General features: G+C 46.1%; 2 protein-coding genes across 2 annotated transcripts; one reads left to right on the top strand and one right to left on the bottom strand.

The window, feature by feature from the left end:
- Positions 1–516: 516 nt before the first annotated feature.
- On the bottom strand, positions 517–13,548 carry ZCCHC17 (zinc finger CCHC-type containing 17). The gene is made up of 7 exons (XM_003212473.5): positions 13,280–13,548; positions 12,895–12,952; positions 12,036–12,136; positions 11,260–11,351; positions 10,407–10,507; positions 9,185–9,333; positions 517–1,412 (listed from the first exon to the last, which is right to left on the bottom strand). The coding sequence occupies exons 1-7, from the start codon at positions 13,319–13,321 to the stop codon at positions 1,236–1,238; spliced, it is 720 nt and encodes a 239-aa protein (XP_003212521.1). The 5' UTR covers positions 13,322–13,548; the 3' UTR covers positions 517–1,235.
- Positions 13,549–13,777: 229 nt separating this feature from the next.
- On the top strand, positions 13,778–25,026 carry SNRNP40 (small nuclear ribonucleoprotein U5 subunit 40). Its single transcript, XM_085208600.1, has 10 exons — positions 13,778–14,046; positions 14,142–14,271; positions 14,529–14,622; positions 16,042–16,207; positions 17,130–17,252; positions 18,264–18,384; positions 19,108–19,190; positions 19,624–19,685; positions 22,847–22,950; positions 24,598–25,026. Exons 1-10 carry the CDS (start codon positions 13,837–13,839, stop codon positions 24,645–24,647), a joined length of 1,143 nt encoding a protein of 380 aa, XP_085064726.1. The 5' UTR covers positions 13,778–13,836; the 3' UTR covers positions 24,648–25,026.
- The last annotated feature ends 248 nt before the right edge of the window (positions 25,027–25,274 follow it).

Here is a 25,274-nt window from a genome sequence, read left to right as displayed (position 1 = left end):
CATCAGGCAGCATGACGTGCCTGGCCACAGAGGAGCTGAGGAGTCAAGGTCAAGAGCACGTCAGGGTCTGGGCTGGAAAGGGACCAGCCCAAAGTCAGGCTGGCCCACGGGGACCTGAAGGAGTTCAGGGGCTGAAGCCCTGTGCCCAGCCCCAGCCCTGCTGTGCTGAGATTTGGGCAAGCAGCGCTGGAAACAGCCCCATTTCAGCAAAACTTCCCTGACCTTCAGCTCCAGTTACAGGACTCACAATGCTGTCACTGGTACAGGCCATCACCAAAAGGCACAGCGAGCCCCACCGCACACCAGCCTTTTTGTGGGGATGGCATCCTCACCCAAGGGAAGCCCTACAGGCTCTGGCACAGAGCTTCTCCCCTGCCTCGTTATCAAAACTCCACAACACATCCCATCTCCTCCCCAACAGGCAGTTCTCAGCTTGCAAGCCAAGGGCTCTTTTATCCACTGCTCAAGATGAAAGTGTGGAGCACACAAAAGAAAGAACAGTACAAAGTACACCTGGAGATTTGAGAGATTTATTTTCCATCCTTTACAAAGGCAGCAAATACACCACAGTTAATGTTTACTTAAAATATCACCACTCACCACTTCGCTTCTTACTCTGCCACTTTCAATGTTTACAGGCAAAAAAAATGAATGCAGCAGGGGGAGGGTTTGTGTACTCAAGCCAACTTGTGAACCAAGCCCCTCCAGGCAGTGCCTTGCATTGGGAAAGGAGTGGGGTTAGGGCACAGATAGCAGTGCCCTTCCTTGGAGCAGTTGTGCAGCAGGGCTGTGCTCAGTCACTGCAGCTGCACCCATCCAACAGAGCACGTGTGCAGGCAGGCTGGGGTGCAGGGACACACGGCTCCACCTTTTTCAGGCAACTCCATCCGGGACTGATGCCACAGCTCAGGGCTGACGCTGACCAGGGAGCCTGCAGGGTGGCGGCAGCTTACCCAGCCCAACAGGAGGCTACAAGACAGAGGGGCTGATGAATGGGTGTAATTAATTAGACTACGCTGGCAGGCATGCCCACTGGCCTCGGTGGGAGATAAAGGCAGCCCATGCCTAAGGTAGCAGAGGAAAACTTACAGCAAAGTCAACAACTTTAACAACACAGGCTGAGCATTACTTTTGGAAGAAGGAAACTCCTTGACTTGCTGCAAGGAGCACGCTGACTTGCTCCTGCTTGCTCCCAGCAGCACGTTCACAACAGCAGTGCCCCTCTCTGCCTGCTGTCACTCTTTGGTCTTCTTCTTATGCTTCTTTTTCTTCTTCTTCTGAGCCTTGCTGGTCTTCCCCGAATGCTTGGACCTCTTGCTGGCTGGCTGAGCCCCATCGCTGTCCGAGTCAGAGCTGTCTGAGTCAGACTCGGAGGACTGCTTACTCTTGTGCTTCTTTTTTTTCTTCTTCTCCTATCAAATGAAGCAAAACACATACAGCTTTGCACGTGGGAAAACCGTCACTTGTGTTCATCAGGGCACTGAGCCATTTGCTGTCATGAGAGCCTGAAAAGCTGTGAGAGAAGTGAGCCTGTCCCAACACGATGATGCATGCAGGCACTGCCCCAGCTGCACGGACTTTGCCACCTGTGTCAGCCCATGGCTACAGCAGGCACTGTCTGACAGCTGGCAGGACAGAGGTGGGTACCGAAACGGAAATCCAAGCCTGAATACTGGTAGTCATATCACAAAGAGATCTCCATTTATTTAAGGCTATTCCTTTTTATAGGGGTTGGCAGGAAGAAAACTTTTGCCAACGAAATGGGTTTCTAAACAGCCAGCTGGAAGTGAGAGCTATCCCCACTTCCCCACATCATCAGCAGCCCACAGGCTGCCAGGAAAAGAACACTAATGCACTGGAGCACTAACAACAACACACCCTTCTCCTCACTGCAAAGTCCAAGCGTAGCCAAAATGCAGAGGAATCGTTTGGAAACCTCAACCATCACAGTCATTACCTGGGAACCAGAGAGAGAGGGACGGGACGGTCCTGCAGGGCCTCCCAGCACACCACAGCCCTGAGAGCAGCTGTGCTGGGGCGGACCCCACACCACCCCCTCCTGCCCCCCAAGGCCCAAAACGTTTTTCAGACATGAGGTTTCCCTTGGCCTTCCCTGGAAGGGAGATGGGATGAGGAAAGCACCCTTTGGCAATAACTTTCTGTGCACAATGTCATCTCCCCACCACGTGGCAGGCAGAGGTTAGGGGCATCACTGAGCCCCCAGGGCTGCATTTTTGTGAGGCTCTGAAACAAAAGCTACACAGTGTTCAAGAGGGACCTAACATTTATAGTCAGAAAAAGACCAGCTGATGCTGGAATAAATCACGCAAGGAACTTTATAAGAGGAACTGAGTTTTGAGGCATTGAGCAGTAACTTCTTAGCACAGATTACTCTGAAATCAGTACTGCAGCACACCTCCTCCCAAAGTCACATCAGACACAGAACCTCAAGGCAGACAAAGGCTTAACAGCGTGGGAATGGCAATTTGTATCTATTTAATTAGACAGCAGGATGAGGGGGAGGATGCGATCTGGCTGTGCAGGCAGCACATGAAGAGCAGCACCAGCCCTGCTGTGCCCCACAGCCCCAAGCAGCAGCTGGGCCACCACCTGCAGGGTGCAAACCAAGCAGCGCCAGCACCAGAGGGGAGGAGAATAGCAACACCATGATTCTGGGAAGTAAATTAAAGCATCATGCAGGTGAGCAGGCCCAAGATACAGTATGTTGTAAAGCATGCAGAGACTGCTAATGGTGGTTCCAGCTCTCCACCTAAGTCCAGCAAGCATTCCATCCAGCAACACGCACTCACTGCTTTTCTCCACTAAGAAAGAGACCTTTCTCTGCAGATGCGTATCATGAATTTTCATTGCAGTTCAAGCACATAAAAAGGATGTAAGAAAAGAAGCAAAATGGAGTTCCATGAAACAGAGATGGGCCAGCAAGGCCACTCATGCCACTGCAAATGCCTGTGATAGGCTTAGGCAACAGCAGTGAGGAATGCAGCCCAGCAAGCAAAGCTTGCTGCTCTAAGCCCTATACTGGTGTTTTTGCTTGAAGTGTGCTCATTCCTGGACAATGTGTGCGTGCTAACTGCTCTGACCTGCATATGTAAGACTGGGCACAGACTTTCCCAAACTTGCTGAAAACCAGCAGCCAATTGCATTATCCAGTTACACAGGCAAGTCCAAGTGCTAGCTGTACTAGATGAGGCTTTTTCCCTATCTGCAGTCCAGCTCCTTTCCCCACATGCATACTCTACCACATGCATCTTATTTAGACTTGCCATCCTGCCACAGTTCACAAGCACTGCACTCTCCATGCACAGTTTGGGCCCAGGAATGGCTCTTCCTGAAAGCACCAAACTAACACACGGGTTTGCAAAAACACAGCTGGAGTGCAAGTGAGCTCATGGAAACAGCCTCCAAGTGGGGCAAAAGCAAAGAGCCACTGCCAGAGATGGGCACTGCTACTGACAATCCCAAACACAATTTCAGTGTTTGCCATATAAAACGTGTTTTACATTCCACTATGCAAGGGAGTGTAACACGAGAAGCCTGGAGACCCCAAGCTACCAGCTCTGCTTATTTTCAATGCCAAGTGTTTCCAGTGACCTCAAGGTCACCCGTGGGCTTGCAGCAGAGTTTTACTGGAAGAGGCCTGCTGTAAATCACACCCCTGCCTTGGCAGGGCTGATTGTGCCATGCACTCATTTCATGAGGAAACTCAAAAAAGCAGTGAGCCCAACAGCACGGTTGTGCAAGACACAGGGCTACAGGCAGAACAAGTTTTCTGGAAGGTCTCCTCTCTTGGCTAGCTGCTCTGTGCATCCACAGCCAACCCAGAAGAACAGTTAAGCCAAGGAAGAGGAAAAAAATGCATGAACAGGCGAAGGGAACATCACTATCAGCCGTGGATATACAAGTAATACCTGCACAAAATCAGAATGACTCACGTGGGCAAGTATTTCTACCTGCTCCAACAAAGCTGGGATCAGAACTGGGTGCTGAAGGTCTGAATCCAGCACTGACACTGTGGGTCTGTCCTGAGTCACTCTGGGATGCCTGCAGCACTGCCTGGGGCTGGCTACACACCCACCCCACCCAGGCAAAATCAGCCATCCCAGCTAAAAAAACTGGAAAGCATCCACCTAAAGGAAACTCGCTTCACAGAAGGAAGCCTGAGAAAGGCAATGTGCCTATTCACCCACAAAACTGCAAATGAAGAAACCAGTATTCGTGTGAAAACAGTTGCTAAGAACAGAAAAATAATAAATGAGGCAAAGATGGGGGGAAATCCCCAGTAATAACTGACTTTTCCATCCTGATTCTGCTTCTGCTGTTGGCTTGAAGGTCCTCTGGCAGCTCACTGTGACAAGGGAGATGTTAAAGCCAAGACCATGCAGTGTGGAAGTATTCTTTAACAGGGCATTTCACCCAGCTGCTGGCAGCCTCCCAGCGCCTCACCTCATGCTATAAAGGGCAGACAGTCTTCAGATTGCTTGGGGAAAAAAGGTGCCTCAATGCAATGAGCACAGAGAAGGCTGAGTTCTCCCCTTCCTCCCCACGAGACATTCCTTCCATTAGCTTCAGTCACTTCCAGGCAAGCGTGGTCTCCATATGAATACACCAGCTTACAGGAAGTCAAGCTGAGGGGTGTACGTTTCATTTAATAACACACCCTCCCCTAAGAGTGGGGCCATGAGCAGCCCATCTAAAAATCTCAATTCAGCATGGATAACATGCCATAGCACCAGATAGACACTCTCAGCTAAGGACAAAGAAAGAAGGAAGCTACTAGCTTATTAAATGTGAAACACAGCAATCATTTTAGGGAGACCACATAGCAAAGTCAAGGCATCAAGGCACAGCTTAGAGCTGAATATCAAAGAGTCTCAGACCTGGTTCTCAGACCTCAGGGAAGATTCAGAGAACTAAGCAGACTGCACACCTAGCAGACTTTTGGCAAGTATCAGCTTCTGTAGCTCCACAACAGCACCGTGATAACTGTGACAACACCAACTTCACTACAAAGACTCACATGGCAAGGGCAGAAGCAAATCATTACCATCTTCTTCTGAAGACTGGTAAAAGTTAAATCTTCTTGGAAAAAGGACGCAGCATGGAGAATTTTCTCAAGCTTTTCCAGTCTGTGAATGTGGTGAGAAAACTGGAGAAGACCTTAACTAACAGTTTCATTCCAGAGCTTGGGAAGCTGTCTCAGCATGAAGGCTGAAGATAAGACAGGATGTCACATCTGTCCCCTCAGGATTACAGGCAGAGGTACACCAATAACAAAAAAAGAAATTAGACCACAGACCTGACTTTAAGTGCCAGCATCCTGGTACGGGATGAGCAGCACTCAGCTGCCTTCCCATGCTCCACTGGATGCCAGACTCGCTCTGCTCACCAGGACCTACCTGCACTGCACAGCCTTCCTCTGGTTTACAGAGTGCCAAAGTAAGTGTCCAAACTGTGCCTTTAGTAACAGCAGCAAAGCCTCCCCAGGCCCAGAGCTACAGACAGGTCTCCAGAAGGGACTGCTGCTGATGGATGAAGCTGAGCTCTGCTGTTCTCAGGCACACCCAGGCACTCTCTCAGTACTACAAACACTGCATTTGTGCAAGCATTGTGAGAGAATTTTGTCCAAATTTTGCCCAGGTTCCAAATGTTGGCCCTTTCTGACCATCTTTACAAGTACAAAGACCATTACAGTTCCTCATACGCACTGTTCAGTACCTCTATTACAGTTCTACTAAAATGGAACAAACTTGCTTCAAAATCCCTCAAATACAAAATAAAAAAAAAAACTGTGTTGAGGGATGGCTGAGCAGCTGGGCTACAGCCTGACAGCCCTGGCTTTCCTACTGCCAGGTATTCTGAAGAAGTTGGTACTACTAAAGGGGACCACACTGCCCCAGGCCTTTTCCTGTTCTTTGTAAGACAGATTGCTTGTGGCTACATTCTAAGAATTACAAGTATTTGATCTGGAGATAAGAGGGGAGCGTCCACAACTCTCAAAGAAGTTTAAAGAATTTTTCACCAGCACTTTGTAGCCACGGTGTTGTTTAAAGCCTTTATGTCTGTCCTCGTGATAAAGGAAAATGGATTTCCAGCTGTCTGTCCTCCTGCACTTCCAGCAACACGCAGATATTCCTAAGTTTTTATTAAAAAATACAAAAAAAAAAAAATCCATCTCTCAGTTTAATATTAAACAAGATTCATTATGTAAATCAAAAAAATATATTTTATTCCCAGTTTAAGGACCAGTTAGAATTTATTTGATGAGAAGAGTCTAGACTGTGGCCATTTATTAAATATTGCAAAAGTCAGAAAAGCATAGAGAACTCTCTCTGTTAAAGAGAAAAGCATTCTGTGTGGAGAGAGTGGATCTGACTCTGCAGTGCCCTAAGCTATTGCCATTTAAGAATTAGGAAAACAAGTACTAGCAACAGGCAAGGATAGATGAGCTTGATGAGTTACGGGTCACTGAACAAACAACACTGAAAAAGGTGTGGCTTTAAGTGAAAGACAACAGGAATACTTCATGGTAATCTTTTACAGGATGGGAGAAAAAGCTGCAAGGATTGCAGAAAAGCAATCACAGATCACATTTGCCATACAATTCCAGTGACCATTGCAAAACTACAGCAGAGGACAGGTCATTTCTGTAAAAGTTCAAATTAGAGATATTCCTTCCAGTGCTGAAACAGCAGTTCTTTTCTCAGAAGGCAAGAGAGAAGAATCAGAAGGGTTTGTTTTTTTTTCTCAGCACGCCTCCCTCCTACGCAAGCTGAGCACAGGCACAGCGTCGTGTTCCCATAGGAGCTCCCTCACCCTGTGACCCACAGAGTAAAAGTGAAAGGGACACAGCAACAGCCTGCACAGCTGTCAAGGCTCCTCAGATGCTCTCTGGTATTTGCACAGCACAGTGACAGCACTAGATGAGCTTCTGCCACCAGCCACTGTTTTCTCACTGATAACAGGAGGTGTGTAGTACTGACATGGTGATCTGAAAGGAGAAAGTCTTGTACCCACTGTCATTCCAGAAGTTGATGTTCTCTGAGTGCAGAGAGCTCCACTCTGTAAATGTCATACAATTCAGGCAGAAGAGCAGAGTACTGGAGAACTTTGTTTTTATCTCCACTGTGGTACGAAAGAGATTCCAGTGGGACAAAAAGCACTCTGTATTTTTTCTCCAGGACTCTCACAAGCCAGGACAGCAGCAACAAACCACCATACAGTAACCCTGGGGATGGCATGCACACAAAGCAGAGAGTAAGGTCCCCAGAGCATCTCTTTAAGGAAAGTCTGGAGGGAGGGAAGAGCACTCAGGGACTGCAAGGAACTATCAGATCGGGGACACAGAAAACGTAGATAATGAACAACCTAGAGCTATTACTACGACACTAAACAGCAGTTTCCTATCTACCAAGCACCTCTCTACTCACTAAAAATATATTTCTACACCTATGTAACAAACATCAGATGGGATGAGGTTTGCAAAGTAATTCTCACTAGGTAGACTGAGCTATTTCTATTTTGTGCAAATCCTCTCGGGGATCCAGGCAAGCAGGGAAGCACAATGGTGGCTCCCAGACAAGATCACAGCAGGCACCCAAGCCAACAAGGGAGCTATTCATTTCAAGGATACCACATCCTGCCTCTAGAAAGCTCGGTTTTACTTTCCAGCGCTGGAAAACATCTGAAAACTTTTGATCTCCTTCTTGAGAAGGGAGAAGATCAAAGAAACAAGCAACATTTAAAGAAAGGCTGTTAATCCACAGACTAAAAAACAAAAAAAAGTAACCAATTCACAGCAGTGACCCACATATCCTGCAGTCCCAGCAGGGCAAGGCTCCACAGGGAACCCCCACCCTGTTGGATAGGCACCAATGTGATAAAGCACTATTTGTGTACCTCCCAGTACAGGTTTTCCCCAGTAGAACTGAAATAACAGCTATACTGTAAGACAAAGTGAGCCATCACCAGGTAAATCATCCTTGCTCTAGAGGGAGGAGAACTCCAGGTAGGAGAAACAAGCTCCGCTGAGTTTTTGCCAACAGCCTGCTCTCACAATGGCAAGACAGAAACTGATGTCTGAAAGTCACAGTTAGGCTGGGATCTGGGAGACAAGTCAGTTCAATTGACTGCCTCCAAGACCAGAATAGGAAAGAGTACATGTATTCTACATTGCAGCATAATAACATACCACAGACGAGCCAAAAACATTCTTGAATGAGAGCCTACATACTGGGAAGCAAAGCACATCTCACTACCTCTTCCAAAACTTTTCCCCTTTTTCAGCCTGACCTGCTTCTAAACATGGGAAATCCCACTGCCTATCCTGTCTGTTGCACCTCTCTAGGAAAGCAATGGTTGTAAGGCTGTGGAAGGAAAAAAAGGGAAGAAGAAAAAAAAAAAAGAAAAAAAGAAAAAAGGCTTTGGAACAACGATGGATACTCATGACGTGAAGGTGACTGACAAAATGTTTACTTACCAAAGTCTCAAAACAGAATGTTCATTTCTGTATAATGAGATACACCACCAAGCATTCCTGTTTTAGATTCAAGTCTCTTCTACTTTTTTTTTTTCTTAATTAAATCAGTATGCTCTGAAACCAGAGTTCAGCCATTCCAAGATTAAGATACAAAAACATAAAAGATCCGTGGAAATTTGTAGCTTTATAGCCTGGAAATGGAGTATGCTTCCTGTGCAAATACAGTCTGTGATTTTACCCTGCTGTGTGCAGATGTACCAAGGTCACATCACAGAGGCTGGCAGGGCAGCAGTGGACATTTGCTTCAAATTAAAGGAAGGTGATTGGATAACAGCAGCAAGAGAGAAGACAAAAGAGTGCTATTGGCAAGAAACGTGGAAATTGAGGAAACCTAAGAAAGTTCTATTGAGTTTCACAATAAGAAAAAGATGCCTTTCTTACTTCTTTTGAGAGCTATGCATTATGACACAGCTTAGGGACAGTTAACAAGAATAAAAAGAGATAATATAAGAAATGCTGCAGAGTCTGCAGAAAAGACTGCCAGTTAAAGAACCTGCACACAGCTGAGCCACTTCCTCAGCCCAGCACTGACCACTCAATCACGTGCTGTAGTAAATCACAGATGTAACTCAGCAGAACCATCTTGTCTGGCTCACTTTTCCAGACTTGCAGTAAGGTACCTCATACCTTCTTCCTTTTCTTTGAAGAATCATCAGACAAGCTGCTCTTTCTGCGTCTTTCACATTCTGCTGCTCTCACCTCCTCTTCTTCCTCTTCTGGAATCAGGCTGTATTTGGTCCCTCCAGGCTGCATGAAACACTCCTTGGCAAAATGACCTGTAAACGAGTGTTTGAAGGAGCAATCCCTCTCCATCCTCAGACACTTCTATTTTGTACAACTGCACTTCAAACACCCAAAGTGCCAACAACAACAACCTTTTTTTATTAGTAGCCACAACACAACAATGTCAAATGTACATTTTTTGTCCAGGTATTTGTACTACTTCAGCATGCCCCTATTAAAAAAGATGGGAATAAGTGCAAAATACATCATTTTGGAAAGATTAGTCAAAGCAAAGCTAAGACACTCTTTATGAACAGGAAAATAAGGGTAAGGACTTAAGCAGCATGAAAAAGTATACATGGAAGGGACAGATATCTGGTGGGTGAGTGGAGAAATGCAGGATCTAGGTAAGTTTTGGGGTTTCTTTAGAATGGTATTTTATAAGGCCACTGCACAGAACCATACTGGTGTTTAAGAGCTGCCTTTATATCTGTCTTTATTTACCTTCTCCAAAATAGCATCAACTCCAGCCTAACCACTTAGTCTGTGGTCAAACAAGAAGTTGGGTGCAGCAAAAACTCAAGATGCAAAGAACCACCTTACACCTCAACGCTTGCAAAGCCACTGCAGAAGTACCACGTAAGCTAACTTCTCACTGTTGCACTAAGCAAAATACAAAAGCCTTTGGTAAAAATGCTTACTTGGAGCTCTAAGACAGCTGCTTACAAATCTACACTGCATTTCCAGCAACTAATCAGTCAAGTCATTTTCAGTGACCTTTCTTATCCTTGTTAAACGGTCTGGTGAAGGCATGCATTTAATTTTTACAATGTAAAACTGGAATGAAGCCTTGGTTATAAAGACCAGTGTTAACAAAAACACAGGAAGAAGAACTCATACTCAGAAGAAAGCTCAGAGATGCAATTTTAAGAAAAACACCTTCTAAAAGGAATTTACTTAAGTCTTCACTTTGCACAATAAGTGATAGAAAACGTTGCTCTCCGCAAAGAGAAATTCAGTCTTTACAAAACAAAATGCAGTACAACAGACATCCTTACAATTCCATCCATAGTCACTATCTGGTTGGAACAAGGCTGTGTCAAAAGAACAAAACAACCCAACATACCTTTGCAGCCACATTTCTTGCACACAGTGTTCAAGACAGCTTCAAGGGTGATCTTCTGACTGGTGTAGTCTCTAAATGTGCGTTTTTTTCTCTCATCCTGACTGAGAAGAGAAGAAAAAAGTTCCACTTTCAATCTCAACCGTTTATACTTACATATAGGCAAGCTAAATTTCCCCACCCCCTTCCAAACATTGCTCTAAAAGCACAATTAGGCTTAATCAAAGAATAGAGCTGACCACCTAGACATGAGAATAAACCAATTCGTTAAGAGCATGTTAGTGTTACCTCCTATTTTAAGATCAACTGAGTATCCTCTACACAAAGCAAGCAAATGCTATAAGCTGCAATTAGGTCCTTTACAGTAACATCTGCGTGATCTAAGCGAATACACACACTTGTCCAGTATGAAAATAAGAGAGTTTTATTTGAGCTGCAAGACACGTCAGTCACAGGAAAAGGTAAAGAAAGCTCTGAAACATCTGAGCGGTCGAGACTTGGTTTCCTACCACATACAAGTGAGTCTGTGCCCATCCTGGATGAACACCTTTCCCAGCACAAGTGCACAGCCATCACTAAATGGAAGAACCAAAATGCTACCAGGATGCAAAGGGGTGGAATTCACTGCTGCAGAGAAATTCTTGCCAGCCTCTAAGCAGCACAACCAAGGAAGCACCTTCAGTCAGCCCCCCAACCAGTGCACTGCTAAGCAGCTCAGGAAGAACTTCCCTCACCCTCTGAAGGAAGGAGGACCATGAGGATAATTATGGCAGGAAGGCTAGGAAGGAAAGGCAGGGAAAAGCAGGCAGCAGCAACCTGCATGACTTGTTATACTCTACGCAGTAGATTTACCTACTCAAGGGAAACATTGTTTGGATCAAGATCTTTCCCTGTGCCTTGGTTAACAACCTTCATGGAAAGGGACAGTTTCAGTTTGTCATCTTTTATCTGGAAGAGAAATAAATGGAACAAAAAGAGTAAATGACATGATGCTAATTAATACAATCCATCTGGAGGCCTATAGAGAAGAAATGAAATTGGTAGTAGAGCAGAGCACTATAAAGAATACCGAACCAAAGCAATTCTGTTCTATTATACTGTAGTTGCATTTTCAGTGTAGAGCATTCCAATAAATAGAACAGCTTCTGCTTAAGTAGCTGACCCAGAAAAAAGACACCATCACTAAAAGTCTTTTCAGATTAACAGAGAATCTAACTGACCAAACCTACACCAGGGAAGAATTGGAAGCTCTTCAATAATTCTCAAATACATGACCCACAAGGGAGATCCCCTAGATCAGTAGTTTAGCAAAACTACATCCTGAAAAGTTAAGCTGTATGGGCCTTTTCCTTACAGCCCTTGACAACACAAGGTGAGAATGAGTGAGCAGGGAAAGAGTAGAATTCTGTTGTTTTTCAGTCAAAAGCTTTAATGAAGACCTTTTTCCTGAACTGCATTATTTTGAGTCACAGGTCAGTGCCCGAAGTCACATATGAAAGTATCACACATCACACTCCTAACAAAGCAATCAGTCCCTGCACACAGAATTTCAATGTTCACTGTTCTTACAGCATACTGCATTAGAATATACTTATATCTACACAGCACAAAAGGAACAAGAATTAAAGTTACCTCTTTTCCAATGAGTTTCACCCATACTTTGTCTCCAACATCTACTATCTCTGAGGGTTTATCTATGCGGCAGGAGGACATGTGAGTCTTATGAACAAGGCCTGATGAGAATTTTGGAAGAAGGGGAAAAAAAAAATAATCATGCACTATTAAGAAATAATACTAGAAAATAAACACTATTCATTTTTTTTTTTATCTTCAGCTCATCCTTTTTACTACATCTACTTTTGTGTATGTGTGGTCGTGCACATCAGCACAGTCATACACGTGTATGAAGAAGTACAGAAGCACAGTTTGTTTAGGCTCCGCACCTCAGAGCTTCTCTACAGCAGACACACTTCTGCCCAAAACCTTTAGTAGAAGTGATACAAAAGTAACTGGGCACTTTTGGATCAGTGGGAAGTGACTATTTGTTGGATAACAGAACAACAAGCTACTATTGCTCCTTTTGTAAAATCACCCCCGATCACTTTGTTTCACACTGCGTGTTTCCCACAACTGTAGACAGAGCTTGAAGACAGCTATGATTTTTTTTATCTGATTTTTATTTCAGTCTTTTGCAATAAGCTCATTCAATACGACCAGTAGAGAAATAAGCAACGCAAACCATGAAGCTGTAGTGATTCCCTGTTTTGTCTATATTTAAATACACCACACTTGGGAAGAAGCCATATCTAAATAGACCTCAATCTCACATGCAAGCATACCATCTAAATTCTACTTTCTGAGAGCATCAACTGCTGCTTGTTTTTAAAAAACACTTTTTCTAAAAGCTGCCAAGTGCTTAATTCTGAGGCTGGCTGCTTGGCTTGGACACAGCAACACGTAACCAAGTCCAAACAAAATAACAGAAACAAACCTTGCTTCCTGCAGCCCGGGATTTTTATAAATGCCCCATATTCTGTCACTGCAGCCACCTGTGAAAAAAAATGAGCACAAGATTTAAGAGCAAGCCCTTAAAACACACCTGCTCTCAATAAAGTGGTTAGTACACACACAACATCCAGAAGCTTCATGTGATTTCCTACAACTTTGGGCATCACAGCAGGTTAGAACCAGCACTGCCTGCTAACAAGAGCAGATGGGGTCAGCTGCTCCTGTGCTACCCGGACAAGTTCCTTATAGAGGCTTAAATACACATGTGAGCACACACACATAGATGTACATGGACAACGGCCCAAACTAAGCAGCGATGAGGAACACAGCCGCATTGTCCTCCGATTCCCAGCGCTGTGCTCACACACCTCGCCCTGGAAGATGGCGTAGAGCTCCGGTAGCGGCTCCATCACCTTAGTACCGGGGGGTGACACACTGCAGGGCCTCCAGCGCCGCCCACGGCATCCGTGGCCGCCTCCCTGCCGGCTCCAGCTACCGCACCGACACCAGAGTTACCTTAAGTACAAAAGGTTAATTAAAAAAGAACGCTTCCCGTGAGCAAATCTTCCCACTACAAAGTCACATCTCGCTCGCTGCCACCATTGAGCCGCCTCCGCACCGCCCTCACCCGAGGCGCCCTCTCAGCCGACCAATCGCCGCGCGCAATACTGGCGGAAGCCAAGAATCAGCCAATCGAAGTGACTCATGTTATCTTGCGCCCTCCCCTTGACCTCTCCAGCGTCAGCGCAGCCAATCCGTGCGAAGAGCGCGCGTAGTTTTCAAGCGGCGTCCTTACGTCATCTCTACGCGACGGAAGGAAGGCTGGAGAAGGGCGGGTCATCCGGGAAAGCTCCTCCAATCAACGCGGCACAAGGCCGTTCTGCTGGCCAATGGGGAGCCGGGCGGGCGCGCGCGGCCCGTGGCGATGATCGAGCAGCAGAAGCGAAAGGCCCCGGGCGGCCCAGGCCCAGCTCCCGGCCCCGGCCCCGGCCCCGCGCCTGGTGCTGCCCCTGGCCCCACGCCGGGTCCCGATCTCCCCCTCGTGCCCTCGGCGGCCAAGCGGCCCCGCCATGACCCACCGGCGGCTGGTGGAGGGGCTGGCGGGCAGCCCCCAGCCGGTGCTCTGCTACAATCGGTAGGGGCTGTGAGGGAGGCGGGAATGGAGAGATCCTTTTCCTTGTGTCCTCTGCTCCGGCTGTCCCTCACTTCTCTCCCCGTATCCTCCCGCAGGGCCCCCCGCGCTGCTCCTCGCTGCAAGCGCCCATCATGTTGCTGTCGGGGCACGAGGGAGAGGTGTACTGCTGCAAGTTCCACCCCAACGGCAACACCCTGGCGTCTGCCGGCTTTGACAGGCTGATCCGTGAGTAGCGGGGCCGGGCTTCACTACTCTTGGTGTCAAAATAATTCGTACTTATCAAAATCTCCCACTTTCCGTTGTCCTATCACAAGAGATCCCGCTAAAGCATCAGCCCCTTCTCTCTCATAGCCTCCCTTTAGATATGGAAAGGCTGCTCTCACATCTCCCTAGAGCCTTCTCTTTTCCAGGCTGCAGATCTCTCAATCTGAATTAGATGTATTTTCACATGTTGTTCACTTTCCTCTCTCCTTTTTCTCTAGTGCTGTGGAATGTCTATGGGGATTGTGATAACTACGCCACTCTGAAGGGACACAGCGGGGCGGTCATGGAGCTGCACTATAACACGGATGGCAGGTAAGGGGCACGCTGGTAGATTCCTGCCCAATCCCCACTGTTTTGAAGGGGAGATGTTTTCTGCTGGACAGAGCCCTGCACAGCACCTCCTCGTTGCTCCTTGTGCGGCCCTTGTGACCCTTTTTCAGATTAGGAGTGGTGTCTGCTTGAGGCTGAGCGTTGACTCTGGAGCCACTTGTGACGTATGAATGTTTGGTTTCAATCTTCAGAAATCTGAGTGCTCATGCTGATGATGTAGGAAATGCTAGTTGCTTGGGGTGGGAAAGAGAACATGTATGTGTTTATTTCAGAAGGTTCTTCCACCATTGCATCTGAACCAGGAGGTTGCTAGACTTTCCTTTTTCTCTTCCCAAAGAATCATAGAATCACTCAGGTTGGAAAAGACCTTAAAGATCATCAAGTCCAACCACAACCTAACCATAGTACCCTAACTAACAACCCTCCGCTAAATCATGTCCCTGAACACCACATCCAAACGGTTTTTAAACACATCCAGGGATGGTGACTCAACCACCTCCCTGGGCAGCCTATTGCAGTGTTTAACAACCCTTTCTGTAAATAAGTTTTTCCTGATATCCAACCTAAACTTACCCTGGCACAATTTGAGGCCATTTCCCCTCATCCTGTCACCAGTGAGAAGAGACCAACCCCGCTCTGCTGTAAGCACCTTTCAGGTATTGGAAGAGAGCAATAAGGTCTCCCCTTAGCTTCTTTTTCCCAAGACGAAAGAGCCCCAGTTTCATCACAGACCATGTCTGAGGAGTCAGAAATCCTATCTATAATTTTACATAGAAATGGGATTTGGTGAAAGCACCTCCTCTGTATTTGTTCTGTTGTCAGTCAGCAGACATTTGTCTTTGGACATAGTTCTTAATAGTAGTGGGTCCAATTTCATTTAATCAGATCTTCATTAGATGCTGATGAAGAGTTTGAGTATACCATCAGGAAACTAGCAGGTGACACCAAGTTGGGCTGGAGTGTTGCAGATGGATCTGGGTAGGCTGAGTTGATGGTCTGAGTCCAGTCATGTGACATTCAACAAAGCTGAGTGCTGCACTTGGGTCTCACCAATGCAGTGGTATAGGCTCAGGGAGAGTGGCTGGAAGGGTGTCCTGTGGGAAAGGATCTGGACAGCTGTAGAGAGCAGTGAGATCTCCTGCCAGCCCCTTTTCCTCCAGACAGAACAAATCAGTTTCCCTCAGCAGCTGTAGCAAGAAAGATGGCTGGAGCAAGAAGGGTGTCAGTCTCATTTTTTCAGGTGACAAGTTACAGGACATGATCTTTTCAACCAAAATGAATGTCTGATTTAGTGGCTCCCACTTAATATTTCAAGCTGTGACCTCATGTCTGTAGAGTAAGAAAGTGGGAAGGGAGAAATGCTTCTGACATTGAGAGTCTCACAGTGGTTCTTCTCCACAGCATGCTCTTCTCAGCATCCACAGACAAGACTGTGGCTGTGTGGGACAGTGAGACTGGAGAGAGAGTGAAGAGGCTGAAGGGCCATACCTCGTTTGTGAACTCCTGCTACCCAGCAAGGCGAGGACCTCAGCTTGTCTGTACGGGCAGTGATGATGGGACAGTGAAGGTCAGTATATGGAGGCAGTCTACAATGAAAATAAGATAGGATCTCCAAGAACGTTACATATTCATTTCCATTTAAATTGGTGGAATTCACCTTTAAGTAGTAGTCCAAAAATCTCATAGATTTTTTTTTTTTTTTTATCAACAAATTTTCATACCAGAAAAGAAATTCAGTTGATCCTGCTGTAAGTTTTTGGATGAAGGCTAACAAAATTAATCTACTCAATTGCACTTCTGCTGAACAGTGTTAATCAAACAAGTGGAAGGCAAGCAGTTACAGAATCACAGAATCGTAGGGGTTGGAAGGGACCTCTAGAGATCATCGAGACCAACCCCCTGCCAAAGCAGGTTCCCTACACCAGGTCGCACAGGTAGGCGTCCAGGCGAGCCTTGAATATCTCCAGAGAAGGAGACTCCACAACCTCCCTGGGCAGCCTGTTCCAGTGCTCCGTCACCCTCACCTAAAGAAGTTCTTGTGCACATTGGTGCGAAACTTCAGTTACTGAAATCTTTTATTCAACTGCCCTTTTCCCTCCTATTTTTCCTTAAAACTGGGGAATTCCTGTGTTTTAGCAACACAGACTTTTACTGTGTTTTTTGTAAAAATCCTTTGAGGTGTGAAAGAGTGGATTTTAGTAGAGTGGTCTGAGTCTCTGCAAAACAGAGAGATTTTTCCCCCAGAGGGTGGTGAGGCACTGGAACAGGTTGCCCAAGGAGGCTGTGGATGCTCCATCCCTGCAGGCATTCAAGGCCAGGCTGGATGTGGCTCTGGGCAGCCTGGGCTGCTGGTTGGTGACCTGCACACAGCAGGGGGTTGGAACTGGATGAGCACTGTGGGCCTTTGCAACCCAGGCCGTTCTATGGTTCTATGAAAGCATGTATGCAACTTCCTATGTGTAAGTTTTACAACTACAATGTCTTTTCAGCTGTGGGATATCAGAAAAAAAGCTGCTGTCCAGACATTTCAGAACACTTACCAGGTCTTGGCTGTAACTTTCAATGACACCAGTGATCAGATCATATCTGGGGGCATTGACAACGATATTAAGGTATGACGCTTGTGTCCTCGTGTGTCTTTCCAACCATACTCACCTTTTCCATCCCATCAATATTTATTTAGCAGCATGCAAAATGCCTCATTGGTCAAGAACAAATGTGGAAGACTATTGGTTAATTTTACTGTCACAAGAACTGCACTGGTCCACGGTGTCCAACCTCTCTCTTGATCTAAGGCCAACAAGCTGAGGTAGTTGTTCCAGGGCTGTCTGCCATGTGACTGGCCACACGTCCCAGTGCTGCTGTCACACGCTGCCACTGATATGGTATGCAAGCTCTTCTGGCAGCTGCTGCCCCTCACAGAGGCTCTAGAGCCATATATGACGTAGGCTATAGAAAAACTGGTGACACATCCATGTTCTCTGACCTCTGCTTCGATAATTTACTTTGTCACCTGCTACTGTGGAAAGTTCTTGTTTAAGAGCACTCTCAGTGTTTCATTCATTTTGTAGCTGAGATTCTCCTGATAGTTTCACAATTCAGACAGTCTTACTGTCTCTTTAGCCTCAGTCTCCAGTCTTATCTAGGCATGGGGAGCACATACTTATCAGAGGACCACCACTAAGCGTAGCACTGAAATAGTATCTGTTCTGATTGCCCTCTGAATGGCAGTAACTCTTAGAGAAATAATAGTGTGAAATCTTGGAGATTGGACAGCTGCTTCTCTGTGCCATGGGTGAGAGGAATTTGGGAACTGAGGGAGCGAGGCCAGATTGAAAGGGAATTCTGCATACATAAGCTGCTGAAATTCAATTGTTTTCTGCTAATGTGGTTGGACATGTTAGGTAAGAAATAGAGAAAAAAAACAGCCCTTTAGAGGACAATACATAACATTATAACATTACAGCCTTTTATTTTAGCCATTCAGACTTCACCTGACTGAAACTGAAAACTGATTTCATCAGATGGCTGATCAGTACCTGCATGAAGTGGTTTGCAAAGAGCATTGCTGATAGTCTTTTCTGCCCTCTCTAAGCCACAATTTTGTGTCTACTGTCTGAAAGGTGTGGGACCTTCGCCAGAACAAGCTCACGTACACCATGAGAGGACATGCAGACTCAGTGACAGGCCTCAGCCTGAGTTCAGAAGGCTCTTACCTGCTCTCTAACGCAATGGATAACACAGGTACATCCTACAAATGTGACAGCACAGCTGTGCAGACAGCTGTCAGCCCCTGCTTTTGAAGAGCTACGTGTGGCATCTTGGAAGGAACAGCTGAAATTGGTCAGTGTGCTAAAATAGGAGAATCAGGTGAAAAGATGGGCAGAATGCAGGCAGGTCCGCAGAGAAAACTTCAGTTCTCTTTGTTAGAACTGTGACAGTCACGTCCACTGCAGAGAGGGAGCGGAAGAAAGGTTTGTTACGTCTCCCAAAGGGTGATGAGGACACGGGCTGTGGCACAAGTTATTTGCACAGGCAGTTGAACATAATCTTGGTCTGGCTTTTGTCAGTGGTTCAGCTGCTTCCCCGCAGCAGGGAATGACAGTGCTGTTTCCATCTCCCACGTATGGGTGCTCAGCGAAGCTGATCTGATTAGAAGTGTGATCATGAAGTGTATTAGAATAAAGCAAATGCTCGTGTAAGGAGACAGTGGCTCGTTTGTGTAAGAGTTGTTTTGGATTTTTCTCCTCCTGTTGGCAATGGTCTCAGTGTAATTATAAATTGCTGCATTTTACCTTTCATATCACAGCTTCCTGCAGTGGGAGAGCTGTTGGTTTCCTTTAGCTTCTGAGGAAGCATAGGCATGAAAAGAACAAGGAATGTGACCAGATCTTTGATCGTTAGCTGCTGATCTTGCCCCCATGCCTCTGCTATCTCCAGCTAATTACTGTGTGCTCTCTGTTGCAGTTCGCATCTGGGATGTGCGACCGTTTGCCCCAAAAGAGAGATGTGTAAAGATTTTCCAGGGGAATGTGCATAATTTTGAGAAGGTGAGTGTATTACAGGCTGAAACACTGTTGTTTATACAACACTGCAGCTATCTATTAACTTTTCTGTAAATTGTTTTTTAAGTTCAAGTTTAAACCAGTGAAGCTTTAATAAGGACTCGAAGGAAGATTAATGCACAAAGTGAGATTCCAATTAAAACTGTAGTAACAAAATTTCTTTGCTCAGTTTGGCTATAATTAGGTAAATTAAGTATTTCCTACACTTACTATCTACGTTGTGTGAAGTAGCAAGGCAATGGATGTTTCCAGCAATAAAATAAAATCTGTAATTACTTTCTCATCTTTTGAAGAGGGATCATTATAGTAGTGCTCGTGATATTTAAAGTCTCGTGGTGATTTTACTTGAAGTGGAAGGGAAAAGCTAAATCTTCTTTGGAAATTGAACTGTGCCTATTTTTTTTTGTTGTTGTTTTAGAATCTTTTGAGGTGCTCCTGGTCTCCAGATGGGAGTAAGATAGCAGGAGGATCTGCTGACAGGTGAGTTATCACTGTGTTTCTCTGTTACTGTCAATCCCAAACTATATTTGCAATCACTCCTGAAACGAGCTGGATCATCTCTGAAATTGATATGAAGAGCCAGAGCTGTGCATGGAGGTGTGAATACCCAAACAACCCCCTGTGGTAATCTGTGAGCATTGTCTGCAGCAGTGATAGCAGTGATGTGTTCATATTGCCTTTGCATCAGTGGAGAAGCACTATATGGTGGTAAAATCCTTATTACTGTTGTCAGAAACCTTCTAGAGAGCTCCATTTCTGCTTGTGTTCAGTCACTGCATCCAACAGATGGACAAGCAGATGACAGGAGCATAGCTGGCAGCACGCGAGGTCTCTTGCAGACATAGCAGCAGACTGTTGTGAGACTTTTCTAAAGGCAGAGATTCTGGCAGATTGCTGCAGAGTGCTGGATTTGTGCTGATAATGACCACGAGTATCAGTCAAAGCTACCAGGTAGCACCAGTGGTGTTCCAAGGATCGTTTGTGATCCTTACTTTAATTAACAGATGTGAGGAAATTAAGTTGTGACTAAATTAGCACGTAGCTGACTTATTTAAATGAGAGATTCTGTAGGGTAGGGCAACCAAAGGGTAAACTGGGCAGAGGGAGGAGGGCAGCAGAGGGTCCCTGCCAGACACTGAAGGTTGCCATGAACAATACCAACCTGCTGGAGCAGATCCAGGTGCACTCTCAGTGACATGGAGACAAGAATTCCTGCAGGCCAGAGTCCAAGGCATGGAGCAGCAGTTATCAGCAAATTAATGAGTTTCTGATAGACGGTAGGGAGAGCTTTAGTTCTTGCTGTGCAGATATAGTGGGGCCAGCTGTCACAGCTGAGACGTGACCCTTCTTTCCAGTCCTGCTGGGCTGCAGCAGCAGTGCACGTGGTGATGAATACCTGTTCCTTCATGGCCAGTCCCAGTGTGGGCAGCCTGACATGGTAAGTGGGGCTTGAAATATTAGGCCATTAGGTTAGTTCTGCAGATGCTGATGTAGGTTTGACAGTAATTTTGCTGTGAAATTCGTGATGAAGAGCACACAGCCAGGTCCTGGGGCAGGTTAGATGAGGCCACTCAGATTTTTCTGCTGTCTCTGAGTTTTTAAGTTTTTTTTTGTTGTTGTTGTTGTTGTTGTTGTTGTTTTTTTGTAATTATTTTTTTGAGAAGGAGCATCTGCTGGGAAAGCAAAGTAAGATTAAAAATTTCCATTTGTCTGCATAAAAGATAATTCCCCAATGGTTACCGTATTGCTCTGCATTATGTGGAGTATGTGTGACAATTATCTGATTTTTTTTTATTTTTTTTTTCACTGTGAGCCTTTCAGAAGGGTTATTGTAAAATCAGCTGCTTAATGCTTTCCTGCTTTGCCATACCAAAGAAAAAACATTGCAGCAGAATTCTGTAGTGAAAGTGCCTGATATGATTCTTGCCTGCTGGATAATAGCTTGAAGAAATGCTGCTTCAAATGATATTCATGACTCAAGTGGGATGCTCCATTTTTTTTTTCCTTTTCATATCCTTTAAGAAAATAATATAAAGAATAACACCAGCCTGAAAATGAATGCCTCTGAAAAAGTCTCTGTTGGTATTCAGTGTCCTCTGCTTAGCCAACAAGGGTCACAAAAGATTCAGTGCTTTTTGGGGGCAGAAAAAAAGTTAATTTCTGTTTCAACTAAGAAATAGAAGTTTTTACAATTAGAGGCCTGATTGTAAAAGCAACCATTGGTCTTCATGAGGTGCGCAGAGCATTGTCAAAGAGAAAGAATTGGAGTGGTGGCACTGCATAAGCCTGGAATGGTCCCACTTTGGATTCAGAGCCTGGGTTATGTGCAGGGATGTAAAAGGGCCGTTGATCCTGAGCACGTTTCAGTTCACACAGCTGAGATGTGCTGATCATAGTGGCATTTGCAGCAACCTTCCTTTGAAGGAATGTGACTGTAGGTCACTTTTATGTGTTCTCCTCTTGCCTGCTGTCCCTCATGCCCTCACCCTCTGCAGCATCCCCTATGAGCAGCCACCCTGGTATCTCTGAAGCACGTGTGTGGCAGAGCTGCTCTCCACACTGAACTCCACCAATTACTGCTCTGCCATTTTCCTTTTCTGCCCCGCCAGATTTTATTTCAGATGCCACTCACTTATTTAAAGAGCAAAACGAGAAGGCAGTAGGAGCATAATGCAGAACTGGCAGCTTTCCCAAGCCCCTGATTTTTTTTCTGAAGAGCTGTGGACCTTGTAACAAATGACATTCCATGTTAAGTTTGGGAGGGAGGCCAATCAGGTGGGATGCAGCATCGTTTTGCCTGGCTGTGGTCTCCATATCTGAGGTCAGGGCATCGCTTTGTTCCCCAGTGGAACTGGCATAGTGATGGACAGCAGGAAAGAGGTAGAGACAGGCTGTGTTCTGCTGCACAAAGGTGCCTTTTTTCTCCCATTTGGAGACTGTAAGGATAGTGTGAATGCTGCCTGGTGCCAGCAGTTTATTTCTGACCCGCTGCACTTGCAGTGCTGTCGGTGCTGTCCTTCAGCCAAGGTGAGGCACACGGGCAGGACCTGCAGCAGTGCAGCATGGCGACCCGCAGGAGATTAATCAAAGGGCTGGGTGCAATCTGATCAGCCCCCTAATAAATGCTGCCAAGTGAATGATGACTTCAATGGCGTCGCAGGAAGAAATCCATATATAAAGGTTGTTGACTGGGAGGGATTGTGCTATGGCAGGGACTGGGGGGGACCACCCAGACTCCTCCTCACTGCTTGCCTGCCAGCCTGAACTGAGAGCTCTGATGGTGCTTACAGGGAGGTATTTGCAAGAGGAAGAGTCATTCTGATGCTCCGTGTGTCTCTAAGCCCACTGTGTTGCTGTTGTGCTGAGGGTCTCCGTGGCCTCATCAATCTCGGTGCTGCAGTGCTGAGACAGCAGAGAGGCTTTTAACACAGAGCTGGCACATCAGCTCCTACCTGCTCAGACCTTTGCTCCTTTTAATTCAGCAGTGCAGCGTTTTGCTCCTGACAGGCTCCTTGTTTATCCATGCTAACAGCTGTGGTTATTACAGCCTGGGTGGTGAACCGTTGCAGGAAGCAGCCGTTGGTGTGGGAGGCGGCTACTCTCCTTTACAAATGCTTGCTCTCATAATGACTGTCTTGTAGGTTTGTCTATGTGTGGGACACCACATCCAGGAGGATTTTGTACAAGCTGCCAGGCCACGCGGGGTCGGTGAACGAGCTGGCTTTCCATCCAGAGGAACCTATTAGTAAGTCCTCCCCAGATCAAGTCAGCTGGGGAAATAGATTCAGAGCTGGCTGTATGCTGGTCTTCCATAAAACAGCACAAATAGTGTTGGTGGCCCAGACCCCAAATATTGAAGAACTGGGGGAAAGAAGTCCACTGCAGCCTGGAGCCAAGCCCTGGGCAGAGCAGTGGGGCTCTTCTTGTGGACCTGGGTGACCAGCAGTGCTGTGGAGGTCTGCCATGAGCTGCAGCTGGCTGTGAGCTACTGCTTCTTCCCAGAGGCCACGGAAAAAGATTTTTGATACTTGGGCTTAGTATAACCATGTATTTGCTGACCACATGATAATAGTTAGAGAAGCCTGGAGGCATGTCTCCAGCACAGGGCCTCTACCTTTCCCAAAAGCTACAGGGGACAAATGAGGTTCTTTGTGCAGAGATTTCTGTCATCATCCCAGAAGTGTTCTGCTCCAGGGCGAAGGTGTGGCACTGCATATCAGTGGTGGGTGAGAAAACGCTCCTGGTGGCTTTCTCAGAACAGCTACAGTGCCATAGCTGAGACCAGACTTGGTGTCCGTTTCTTAGCAGTGTTTGTGGCCCAAGGAGGACCACAGGGCACTGTTTGTTTCTATGGAAACACTCACACCATCAGCCAGGTCATCGCACTGCTTCAGCCAAAAACTGACACAAGTCAACCCCGAAGGGAAGCTGAGAGCTCAGTGGTGCTGAGCATGACAGTCTGCAGCAGCCTGGGGGTGGGGATTCAGGGCAGTGAATTATGGGTTTGTTCCTTGGTTATTCATTGCTCTGTCTTCAGATCAGAGACTGTGCTGGAAGAGCAGAGCCATCTTTCTGCTTTGGAGCGGATTGTTTGTAATTGTGTTCTGCTGAGCTTCTCTTTGTGAATCAATCACTCATCTGAAAGTAAAAATTAGAAACCTATCCAGTCATGGCATAAGAGTCCTGCAGTTGGTTCCTATTAACATCTGGGAACATTAATCTTGTAACTCACTCCACCATCCCACATTATGCATCTGCATGGGAGGGCACACCAAGCAAGATGACAGACGTTGGTCTGCAAGCTTCATGCAAAACCCCCACACACATCTCTCGTAGACTTGAATGAAATAGTTGCCAGGGTCAAGAACAGAGCTCTGATGGAGTTGTCGTCACCTTCACACTTTGAATGCACTCAGCAGCCTTTTAGCCTTCTGCATTAGGGCTGTTCCGGCTGAGCACAGCTGCATTTTGCTTCTGTTCTGATGACAGCAGCGTGGCCAGGCTTTTCCAGCCAGCCTCTGCCCTCTAGTGGCACGTGGTCCCAGCGGCCGTGCCTGATTCACAATCTGAACGCTCCTTGCAAGCAAAATAACATTGCAGGATATTTGAGAGCATTACCCGCGTGTTTATGTGTCTCTCTTTAGTGTTTTAATGCTCAGACATTACAGGCAGCATGCCTTTATGTCTGTCTTGGGGCAGGGAATGGCAGCCAGAGCTGTACGTGCTTGCTGTTGTGCTGCATGTGCTGAAATGTCAGTGGTAATCCCATGAAGCGTTTTTGGGGAGCAGATGAGATCTGGCTTTATCGATACCTTACAGCCAGCAGCTAAATCCACACAGTGTATCATCAGCAGAGGTTTCAAACTGATTTTTGTATTCCTCTCTCCCTCAGTACTCTCTGCATCCAGTGACAAGAGGCTGTATATGGGGGAGATCCAGTGAAGCTGAGAAGATGCTGTGATTCGTGCCCTTGAAGTCTCTGGTTTACAGAAGTAGGATTGACTTGCTTCTTGCTGGTGCCAGCCCCCTCACACTCATGGTAATGGGAAAACACTGAAGCAGCTTGATGAGACATCACAGGCTGCAGTGTCTGCATGGCCTGCTGTACAGCTTGGGTTTTTTCCCCTTTTGGGGAAGAAGGAAAACTCAGAATTGAATTGGTTTTGAATTTGGCTGTACAACGGGCTGCTAAACCCTTACCCAGATCACTTGAAATTTGTATAATTTGTTTAAATTCCATTTGTTGCTTGTATATTCCCTGTCCGGTTTCTCTTGGTTGTTTTTATATGGTCAAACTGAAATAGACACCTTTTTACAAGAACTGTGTGGATGGAATTTATTGTTCTGCTTTACTTTTCTACTGTACAATACTAAATCAAAGCCCTCACTCATATATAACCCAGGGAAAACATATACTTGAACTTCAGAAGAGCAGCTTTATTTTTTATTCATGGCAATAAAAATGACCACACTGGAAATAATTGTCAGGCTACTGCTGAATTCTATTTTCTTGTTTTGAGTAGAGTCAGCCTTCTGCTATAAATAAATGTAAAAGGAATGAGTTCAGGA

The sequence above is a fragment of the Meleagris gallopavo genome, chromosome 25 (assembly GCF_905368555.1).
Source record: "Meleagris gallopavo chromosome 25, MGAL_WU_HG_1.1, whole genome shotgun sequence".
NCBI lineage: Eukaryota > Metazoa > Chordata > Aves > Galliformes > Phasianidae > Meleagris > Meleagris gallopavo.
Note: the sequence above shows the minus strand (reverse complement) of the source record. Positions and strands in the feature narration are given on the sequence as shown.

Coding starts and splice junctions, on each gene's coding strand:
- ZCCHC17 (XM_003212473.5), bottom strand. CDS start 13,321: ATGGAGCCGCTACCGGAGCTCTACGCCATCTTCCAGGGCGAG. Junction 11,352..12,035: donor TGAAACTCATTGGAAAAGAG/GTAACTTTAATT, acceptor TTTCTCTTCCAG/ATAAAAGATGACAAACTGAA. Junction 10,508..11,259: donor CCAAACAATGTTTCCCTTGA/GTAGGTAAATCT, acceptor TTCTCTTCTCAG/TCAGGATGAGAGAAAAAAAC.
- SNRNP40 (XM_085208600.1), top strand. CDS start 13,837: ATGATCGAGCAGCAGAAGCGAAAGGCCCCGGGCGGCCCAGGCCCAGCT. Junction 14,272..14,528: donor CGGCTTTGACAGGCTGATCC/GTGAGTAGCGGG, acceptor CTTTTTCTCTAG/TGCTGTGGAATGTCTATGGG. Junction 14,623..16,041: donor CACTATAACACGGATGGCAG/GTAAGGGGCACG, acceptor TCTTCTCCACAG/CATGCTCTTCTCAGCATCCA.